Raw genomic sequence first — 10,780 nt, 5'->3', positions numbered from 1 at the left:
TTTATCAACAGTAAAAACAAGACACATGTAATCAGTCCCTAGATTTTCATTCATTTATTTAATTTAACCTTATTTATGTCATTTAACCTCATTCAAAAAAAACAATGCTAATTTTTTCTCCAGAAAAAAAAACAACTTGCTTCAAGCCTCCTACAAAGTTCTTTCAGTTCTCTGTACATAAGACTTAAACAAGTTTGAGTGTCAAACAGTGTTCTCTCTTGCGGTAAGAGAAGAAAAAGCCAGTGCTGGTGGGGTTCCAGCGCCTAGCAACAGCACCAAGAGAAAGCAGGCAACTCTTGAAAGGAACTGGCCCAGATCTGGCGCCAGATCTGCTTCAGTCACTGACTGAGTCTGTGCGTGAGAGAGTCTACATGCAGGAGTCCTGAGGAGCTCCTGCCCAGAGCGAGTGCCTGAGGAACAGCAGGAGTCTCACAGCACTCTGATGGCAACCAGCCACCCAGGAAAAAAACCAGGCTGCAGCAGCCCCTGTGTGCCACCTACCCACAATCACCCTGGGTTCTGTGTTCAGAGAGATGGATTCTGGGGGATGTAGTCATTGATGGTGGGTTGGGGTGCTGTTGTAGGGGACGTGGCTGGGCGGGGAGCCGGTCGACTCCGCGGCGAAGACTGCCGTGATAGCGCCAAGGGGGACCGGTAAGGGGATGTAGGGGCGGAGCTGGAGGAACGTGCGCTGGATGAAGGGGCGTAGTCTCTGGTCTGGGCTAGGCGACGGAACTCTACACTCAGCGCATGGGCGTTCACCATCAGCGTCTGATTACCCAAAAGACACGGCGGCTGCCCCAGGAACGACCAGGAAGCAGCAGACGAGGAGGGGGTAAGAAGAGCATCCAAGGACGGTGGGTTGGTCGTGATAGGGATCATGCCGGATGGGGTGAGGAGAGTCGGGGGAGGTCGGGTAGCCGTGGGAGACAGAGGGGCTGTGGGACTTGGGGGGGCCGTGAAAGCGGCGCGGACACTTACTTTGGGCGGGCTGCTCTTGAGCCTGGCCAGCTTGCCGGCTGTTTGGCGTCCGCGGTGAGTCTGCTCGTGGTCAAACTCCAGGTCCTCCAGGCGTTGCGTGAGTGCCAGCTTCTGTTGGATGGCCATGCGCAACAGCGAGTTCAGCGTCTTCTTCTCATCCTCCGCCGCCGCCAGCTGCCGCTGCATCTCATCCAGCTGGGTCACGTACTCATCACACCTGAAAAAAACAGAAAAGGGGGACAGAGAGGGAGAGAGAGGGAGAGAGGGAGAGAGGGAGGTGAAGATAAAGAGAGACAGATAGGGACAGAGACAGAAAAGGGGGACAAAGATGGAGAGAGGGAGTGAAAGTGAGAAAAGGAAAGAGAGAGGAACAGAACAGAAAGGAAAGAAAAATAAGGGAAGATAAGAAAACAGACAGTGAAGAAATGTGAAAGAAGGTCATGAGAACTGTGACAAAAACAGAACTACGACTAACTACACCCCCCCTATATGCACTCCCTCCTAGGTGCTTTGCCAATTATCACTCCCTCTCCCTGAACATATCCCAGAATGCTGCTCACCTGGTGGCAAACATGGCTCTGAGGGAGGAGAAGGTGGCCGCGTCTTCCTTCAGGGCCTTTAGCTCGTTGCGCAGCTTCATCATGGTCTCCGTCACCATGGACTTCTCATTCTCATACTTACCCTTCAGGTTGGCCAGGGCCACCTCTGCTGTCTGACAGAAAGAGCAGGATGGACAGAGGAGAGATTAGACAGATACAGCAGGCATCTGATGGAGATCTTGGTCCTGTGACCAAGTTGTTTTGTATAATAAGATTCACCAAAGCGACTGTTTAGACACTCTCACCATATCTCACCAAAGCGACTGTTTAGACTCTCTCACCATATCTCACCAAAGCGACTGTTTAGACTCTCTCACCATATCTCACCAAAGCTTTCTCTCAAACTCTTCCCTTGATACTCACTGTTACTCTTCCCTCATCTCTTGGCCTCAAACAAAATGTGTGATCTGCTCTGTCTTGAGTCTTGAGTTGCTTCCTCTTTTTTATTGTTGCTAAGGAGGGACTTCAGCTTGCTGTTACTCTCTCTCTCTCTCTCTCTCTATTTGTTGGCCTTGAGCACTAGTCGTAGTGTTGTGATCTGATCTGTCTTGGTGCTGACAAGGTACTTCATTTTTCTCTCACTCCACCCCCTTTTCCCTCTCTGCCTGTCTATCATTCCCTCTCTCTCTCTTTCTCGCCGCCCCACCTTTCTGTTGGCCTTGAGCACAAGCTGTAGCATTGCGATCTACCCTCTCTCGGTGCTGAGGAGGAAGTTCATCTTTCTCTCACTCAATCTCTCTGTCTGTCTGTCTATCATTCTCTTTCTCTCTCCCTCACCTGTTTGTTGGCCTTGAGCACCAGCCGTAGTGTTGCGATCTGCTCTCTCTTGGTGCTGAGGTTAGACTTGAGCTTGAGCAGCTCTTCCATGCAGGCCTCTTTGTCCTTGTCCATCACGGGCGCCAGCTCGCGTGCGGCGGCCCGTTGCCGCGACAATTGCAGGGAGCGGTCCACGGCTCTCTGCAGGTGCTTGACCTGGTCGCGGATGATGGCGTTCAGGTTGTAGATGTTCATTGGCTCTCTCCTCAAGTCGCCGCCGCCACTCCCACCTCCCGAGCCGCTGTCAGGCGAGGGGGACGGGCATGGCGAAATGCTGATGCTGACTGGCGACCCCGAGCCCTGAGGGGTGCGGGTGGGGCTCCCCTGCCCTCCCTCACCGGTGCCGGATGACGGTGGGTCCTTGGAGGGGGACTCTTGGGGGCTTTTGGGGGGCTCGGAGAAGGAAGACGCGCAGGCGGCCAGGCGTCGGGCCAGGCGCGGGGAGAGGAGGGCACGCGGGTCGTCGGGTCCCTTGAGGCTGCCGCTGCGGGTGATGCGGCTCTGCCGGTAGTAGTCCAGCATGACGCGGTTGGGCGTCTCGTTGTTGCACAGGCAGACGTGGTGGTAGAGCTGCGCCAGCTCCTCGCTGAACGTCGCCAGCTCGTCCTGCGCCGCAGTCAGCATGCTCTGGCTTTCGCTGGCCACGCCCAACTGGCCACGCAGCTCCGCCTCCAGCCTAACGATTCGCTCGTGGCCCTCCCGGCACTCGCATTCTAGACAGCCTATTTCCTCCGTCAGAGTGCGCACCTTCCCCTCGCTGCGGCTCTTCTCCTCTGATTGGCTCTCCACCACCAGGTTGTGCTTCTCTTTCAGCGTCTTAAGCTCCGCCTTCAGGTCGATCACCTCGGTAACCGCTACGCGGTACTTACCCTCCAGCACCTCGAAGCCGTGGAGCTCCACCTCTTCCTCGTTGTTGCAGCAGCCATTGGTGGTGGCGATGTCCTCTCCGTTATGGTCTCCGTCCTTTTCGGTCTCCTCTGCGTCAAACTGTTTGTTTCCGTAGAAACGGTGCATGGTGCTCAGGCGTTCATTGAGGCGGTGGACGCGCCGGTGCTGCTCAGTGAGGGCGCCCTGGGTGTGCTGTAGCTGGGTCTGAGACTCATGCAGTGTCACCAGGAGAGACGCCTTCTCGCGCTCCACCTAGAGGACAGGAGGACAAACTACATGGTGAGGGCATGAGATAGTGATACATCGTTAAGTAATGACTAAAACATCCTCTCTATTTTAGTTCAAGGTAAATGTGGAAAAAAACCTCTGGCAAGAGGCACAATATCATTAATATCTGAAAAACACTGTGTAGAAATTGTAATAAAATTGGTCTTGATTGTTTAGGCTCAGCACAGTGGCATGTTAGCGTAGTTTCATAGTTAGCATCAGTGACGTGCGGTGAGGTTCGTGGCTGGTGAGGCACTGACTTTTTCAGAGTCAAATTTACAAATACATAAACCCAATTTAGTAACGGCGCTTATTAACGCCCGAAACCTATTAACAGCCTCACGCAGGTACATGTTACTTAATATTGATTTCTATATCAACCAGGATAACGGATTTTAAACACCATACGCTCTTACCCAAAGGGGGTATTTAACTTGTATGTGTGCGAAAAATTGCAGTACAGCGTTATTTAGTGTACTAGACAGCGATTTATTTCTGTGTGTACAAACCCTCATGGAACGAATTCAATTTCGCAACGAGAATTTGTGAGGGTCATAGAGCTTTCCATAGACATATATACAGAAAGGCTGTTAATGGGTTCCACCTCCTGTATCAGCTAATTTTGCGTGTCGGTCTACACAACGGAAAAAAAACTGAAAACACGTTTCAGTTGAAATCCAAACAAGTTACCAGTCCTAATCTAGACACCCACCGCCACTGAAATATGTAAGATTGATTGATTAAAGATTTTTCGATCTATAAATGTTTTTAATAGCTGGGGCGTTAACGATAGAGTATCTAAGATCACCATTCAATTGGCAGCTTTCACATTGACTACTGGTTGTTTTTCATATCAGCATTCTTTACACACACATAGGTAAGGTGCATACAGTAGGCAGCTGCTAGCTTGTGATGAACTCATGTGTAAATACTGTAACCGAGCGTTGGCACTTGGATCTTTATAGAACAAGAATGACACAGGCTTGGAAGGGAAAACAGTCTTGTTTACTTCGTAAGCAGATAAGAAGTGAGTTAGTTACAATGTGAGAGCCGGAATACCTTTTTCCAAGTACGGAAACCCCGAGGGGATAAAATACATTCACTCTTCACCAGTCCCATACTAGTCTGTTACATACGTCCCCCCCAACGAGAATAAACGTCCACGTTTACAACAGAACACCCACCAGCTAGGCATGCCATGCAGTGAAGAAACAACACAGGAAAAAAACATGTGCAAGCATAAACAAAATGTAGGTCAAACAGCAACCTGAATCTATGGCTGACAGAATAAAGCATTCCATGAACACAAAATTACAAAGACAATTCTTTTTTTTCAGTATGTTTTCCTTTTTTTTCCCCACATTTTCCACACATATTCAGTAAACAACAAAATCAATTAAATGTTCAGGGGCCCTCAGCACCCTTCCTTGCCTACTTCTGACAGGCACAGACAACGTATCGTTCCCCTCTGAACAAGGCCCATCGACTGAAGGAGACAGCCCTAACTGGTCAGGGCCCGGAAACACAGTCCCAGGAGAACAAGGGGTAGGGGACAAAGGAGGGTCATTCACTTGTGGCTGTGAAGGCAGGCGAGTTGGCAGTGTATACGGTCTAAGTCTGTCATAGTGTACTACCTGCTTCCGCTCATCACAGTCAAAGGGATTGGCAATGCGGTAAGTGATGCCTGGCACATCACCTGAGTCCATCACATTGCAGGACTTGATATGGCCCCTTCCAGTGCGGGGCTAACTTCATGCGGCTCTCCACTGGGTTGTTAAGCCACAGCAGAGCACCCATCTTGTAGGGTTTGTGACGAGCTCTCTCGTCATGATAGAGCTTCTGCCGTTCATGAGCCTCTGCACCATGCATACTGGCCCTGCTGAAGGCGATTTCCAGCTTCGCTCGCAATGAGGAGGTAAATCCGACATGGGATCCAGGTGCTTGTGACTCCATAGCACGGGTAGGTATCAGTATGTCTGCAGGAACTCTCGCCTCTCGTCCATGGGCAAGGAAGTATGGGGTGAAATGTGTGCTGGCATGTACTGATGTGTTGTAAGCAAAGGCCACCTGTTTCACATACTCATCCCATTCACCCCCACAGTCAAGCAGAGTCTTCGCTAGCTGATCAATTAAAGTCCTATTAAAGCGCTCCACCATTCCATCCGATTTCGGATTGTAGGGAGTGGTGCGCGTTTTTGTGATTCCAAGCAGTTGACAGAGGCTCTGTATAACCTCTGCTTCGAACTGGCGCCCCTGATCAGTATGCAGGCGTTCCGGCACGCCGTGCACCAATACATAGTCTTCAAAGAGACACCGGGCTACAGTTTGTGCTGTCTGATTGGGTAAAGAATACAAATTGACAAATTTAGTAAAATAGTCCTCAACTACTAGTACATACCGGTTGCCCTTTGTTGTCAGTGGCAACTCAACAATGTCAGCGGCCACTCTTTCCAATGGACGGGTCACACAAGAGCCACCCATTGGTGCTCGATGGGATGGCACCGGGGACCGGCGTGTCTGGCATGCTCTACACTGCTCACACCAGTTCCTGATATCCTTGAACATGGATGGCCAGTAGTAGACGTGCTTGTTCCCATACACGTTCTGCTGAGAAATGTGCAGAGGCTGGGCTACCATGTAGCTGACGCAGGAGATCCGGTACAAGGATAGAGGGAACCACAATTTGATTGAGTCTGTCACCAGTAAGGGAGGAGATAATATATCGACATAACAGTCCATCTCGCATTATCAGGCGATCGAATTCTGCTGAAAACTTCCTTAAACTATAAGAGGCCCCTTTAAGTTGTGCTCGAGACGGCCTCCGTAATGCCTCCAGCCATCCGAGGACAACTTGTAAATCCGCATCAGCCTCCTGTTGTGCTCTGATATCTGCCAAGTCATGTCCCAGAGTGAGAAGTGATGGCTGGGGGTCTGGTGGCGTTGGATGTACGGCGTTAACTCCAACCATGGTATCCAAGGGGCTCAATCTGCTATCGGCCAGGTAGTCTCTGTCTGGCCGTCGGGAGAGAGCATCCGCATTCATATGGCGCTGACCATCCTTGTACACAATGTCCCAGTTGAGGGGATCCAGCTCTAAGATCCATCTACCCCTTCTGCCTGTTGGATCATGATCAAGAGTCATGCGTTGGAGGCTTAACAGAGGGCGATGGTCTGTAACAATGGTGAAGGACGTAAGCCCGATGTAATGCCGGAACTCGCGCACCGCCCACACAACTGCCCACAACTCACGGTCAAAAGTGGACCAGCGCCGCTGTGTTTGATTCAGCGTTTGGCTGGCATAAGCCACTACATGCTCCACCCCCTCCTTCACTTGGGCAAGGACAGCCCCGACAGCCTCTTTGGATGCATCCGTGAACACTTTGAAGGGTACACTGAAATCTGGTAAGGCCACAATAGGAGCAGAGGACAGCATATCCTTCAGGTAAGTGAAAGATGTTTCACAGTCTACAGTCCATTCAAAAGCTACATATTTTCCGATAAGGTGATTGAGAGGGGCAGCATGTTTGGCAAAATTTCGTACAAAACGCCTGTAATATGAGCATAGGCCCACAAACGCCCGGACCTCTGATGCAGACTGAGGAGTAGGCCATTTCCTGACCTTCTCTGTGTTCTTTGGATCAGGTTGGAGGCCCTGCTGAGAGATGACGTGACCCAGGAAAACCACATGATTTCGGGCGAGATGGCATTTTGATGGATTTAGCTTTAGCCCGGCAGCCTTGATCCTTGAAAACACTTCCCTAAGGCTGGAAAGATGGCGCTCGAATGTGTCACTGTAAAGAAGGACATCATCTAGGTACACCATGCAGATGTTCCATGGTAAACCCCTCAGCACTAGTTCCATCATCCTCTGATAAGTAGCAGGAGAATTGGACAAACCCATTGGCATTGACCGCCACTGGTAAAGGCCCTGCCCAGTGGTAAATGCTGTCTTTTCACGATCCTCTTCTGCGACTTCCAATTGCCAGAATCCGTTAGAAAAGTCTAGTGTGCTGAACCACACAGAACCTGCCAGTGCATCCAGTGTGTCATCTACCCGTGGCAGAGGATGACAGTCTTTCACAGTCACACTGTTGAGGCGTCTGTAGTCAACGCAAAATCTCCATTTACCATTCTTTTTCTTCACTAAAACGACTGGAGCGGCCCAGGGGCTGCAGCTCTCTTCAATCACGCCATCTGCAAGCAGCTCTGCCACCTGTTTCTCGATCTCAGCCCTCTTTCCAGGTGAGGTTCGGTACGCGCGTTGCTTAATGGGAGGATGGTTATTTGTGTGAATACGGTGATTCACCAGTGTGCATTTGCCTGTGTTTCGGTTATCGCCAGAGAAAATGTCCCCATACTGCTGGAGCAATGCAGACAATGTTGCCTTCTGAGATGTTGAGATGGGGGAATCTTCTAATGACACAGGGGGAATGACATGGGATGACGGGTTAGCTGTCACTGCAGCCACATCATGTGATAGTGAGTTTATGTCTGTGTCATTGATTGTGTAAAATTCCCCTAAATGAGTGCCCTGCTGTAAAACAACATCACTTTTTGTAGGATTTAAAACTCAAGCACATGTCACTCCATTTCTCACTGCTGTAACCGTGTGAGCTACAACTAAGTTTGAGCTATCAGGAATATTGGGCTCTAAGTATCCAACAAAGTAATTTGAATAAGCCACAGATGAGCTAGGTGGGTGGACATTCACAGGCACAATAATCTCACTAAGTGGGGGGAAAGTCATGGTGTTGGCAATGGCAACGTTACAGCACACAGGGGTTAGATCACTGCCCCGGAGTAGAGGAATGGTGGTATCCCATAGTTGAAGCTTGCCGTGGGTGATGTCCAAAAGGGCATGGTTTCTCACTAAAAAGTCCCAGCCCAATAGCACCGCTTGTGTAGTTTCCCTCAACACATGAAAAGTATGCTGCCATGACTCTGTGCCCAGACACAATATGACAGGAATTGTGCCTAATGTGTCCAACATTTGTCCGTTCACTGCACGGGCACTTACATAGTCTTTCTTTAGGGGGCGGTTACGAAGGGAGGGGACAGACATTCTGAAGTCAGCACTAATGAGAGACACACTTGAACCTGAGTCCAGTAACATGGGAACCACCGTGCCTTCAATCACACCTTGAACATAAGATATTGGTGTCTCACCTTCAATGCTGTTCACAGAGTTTGTAATTACAGGGTTACTGTCAGTGTTGGTCGGTGAGCCCAAAGAGAGTGCAGCTGGCGTTCGGCCCACAACATCAGCTACATCCCGTTTCCCTGGTGGCTGTGCTGGTGGTCACCGTGAGGGGAGATGAAGCGCACGCCCCGTCTCCTAGGTGTCTCCTTGTTACGACCCTGTGGGTCTGCCTATGTATTTTTTGCCGGTGCTTCTGTTTTGTCTTGTGTGTCTTGCAGGTGGGTTGGTGCGTAGTTGATTGGGGCTCTAATCCCATTGGGCCTATAGAAGTCCCGGCCCTTTAAAAGCGTCCGGGATTCCATCATACGGGGCTTGCTTTGGGGATCGCGCATTTCTGTTGTCTGCCACCACTCGTTGCCGCTAGGCCCAGCCTCGGGCCTTGCCCGCGCCACTAACATCATGTGTGCTACTCACCGGAGTGAGAGACCGGGAGAGAGTGCCAGGCTGTTGAGGCCTGTTCACGAAACCTTGTGTTTTTTTGCTTGTTACGTTATTTTTGAGCCTTAGTTTAATTATTTTATTCTTTGTCCAATAAATTCACGGTTATTTTTATTCCGTTGTCTGCCCGTGTTTTAAAATCTTTGTCATGTCCTAAAGCCCTAGACAGGGACGTGACAAAATGGGGGCTCGTCCGGGATTATTGGAAGCAACTCCGGGGGGAGGTTTCGGCCTCTAACTGTTAAGCTTTTGAAGACATGTGAGGTTTAATGTAGTTTAGTTTGGGTAGGTAGGAACCAGAGTCTCGCTCAGTCTGGGTTGGTTACTTGCGTTGTGTTACTTCCGAGTTTGTTTTTTTGTGAGCACGCGTAAATTGGCAGACAAAGTGGTAAAGATTTATTTATTTTTATTTTGTTCCCTGGTGCGCATCTTTGTGGCTGCGCTGTTCGCTGCCGGTTGTCGGTTATACAAAGGACAATTTTGCTTCATAGCATTAAGTGGCAAATGCGTGAAGTTTCGTGATTTCTAAATGTTTCCCTCTGGTTTTGACTGCTTTTCTGAGCATTAATTTTTTGGGGTGGGGTAGAAGAGCAGGAAAGACGTCAGATTGTGGATTATCTGTGGATCCAATTTGACCGTTTTGACAGCCCTCAGTGAATCGTCAAACGGCGATTCAGCAGGATTACCGAGCAACTGAGTGGCTACCAGCAGCTCGCAAATGAAGAGGAGGCAGGTGAAGTGCCTCAAGAAGTACCTGACGCCCCCCACCATACAACAGCATTGTAGCGGACAATGCAGCTAATTTCACCTATAAAGAGGATGGATGCTATCCCAAACCTCCTTCGTACAACGTTGCTACATCATTGCCCTCATATGACGAAGCTGAGATGACCAAAGCTGAAGCAGCGGTGCCTCTTGTCCCTGAGAGGGAGGAAGAGTTTAAAAGTTGCGTTCCAGATACTGTCGCAAGCCTCCCACCGCACAGCAGAGTTTGAGGAATTCCCCGTCTGATAAGTCTCTGCCGAGGCGTGATTCGCGTGAGTGTTGTGTTTGCCATGAGTTCGTCATCTTGTTGCCGCATCTCCTTCCTGGTAAAAGAAAATTTCGGAAGATGTTCTGTGGTTTTCGGGCAACACACTCAGTCCGAGGTAAAAGCAGAAAGCCGAACGAAATAACGGTTGTCTGAAGAAAGAACAAACATCGGGACGGAACTACTGTTTTGTCTGAACCGTTTAGATGATATGCTGTCCTTATGAAATTGTCCTTATGATACTGTCCTTATGGTGATGTGCTTATGATGTTCTTATGGTCCTGTGATGTGCTTATGATACTGTCCTTATGGTCCTGTGATGTGCTTATGATACTGTCCTTATGGTCCTGTGATGTGCTTATGATACTGTTCTTATGGTCCTGTGATGTGCTTATGATACTGTCCTTATGGTCCTGTGATGTGCTTATGATACTGTTCTTATGGTCCTGTGATGTGCTTATGATACTGTCCTTATGGTCCTGTGATGTGCTTATGATACTGTTCTTATGGTCCTGTGATGTGCTTATGATACTGTCCTTATGGTCCTGTGATGTGCTTATG

The 10,780-nt window shown here is 49.6% G+C and overlaps 1 protein-coding gene across 4 annotated transcripts in view; it reads right to left on the bottom strand.

Moving 5' to 3' along the window:
• Positions 1 to 10,780, bottom strand: part of bicd1a (bicaudal D homolog 1a) — a 58,842-nt gene that overhangs the window by 7,078 nt on the left and 40,984 nt on the right. For 3 of the 4 annotated variants that reach the window (XM_031564545.1, XM_031564547.1, XM_031564546.1), the window contains exons 5-7: positions 2,358 to 3,536; positions 1,542 to 1,693; positions 982 to 1,198 (exon numbers count right to left, since the gene is read on the bottom strand). In XM_031564545.1, the coding sequence (XP_031420405.1) occupies positions 982 to 1,198; positions 1,542 to 1,693; positions 2,358 to 3,536 (1,548 nt within the window). Of the gene's footprint in view, positions 1,199 to 1,541; positions 1,694 to 2,357; positions 3,537 to 10,780 lie in introns of all 4 variants that reach the window. The other variant, XM_031564544.2, reaches the window with a different exon arrangement.

Source organism: Clupea harengus, chromosome 3, assembly GCF_900700415.2.
Source record: "Clupea harengus chromosome 3, Ch_v2.0.2, whole genome shotgun sequence".
NCBI lineage: Eukaryota > Metazoa > Chordata > Actinopteri > Clupeiformes > Clupeidae > Clupea > Clupea harengus.
This window is presented reverse-complemented; position numbering and strand designations above follow the sequence as displayed.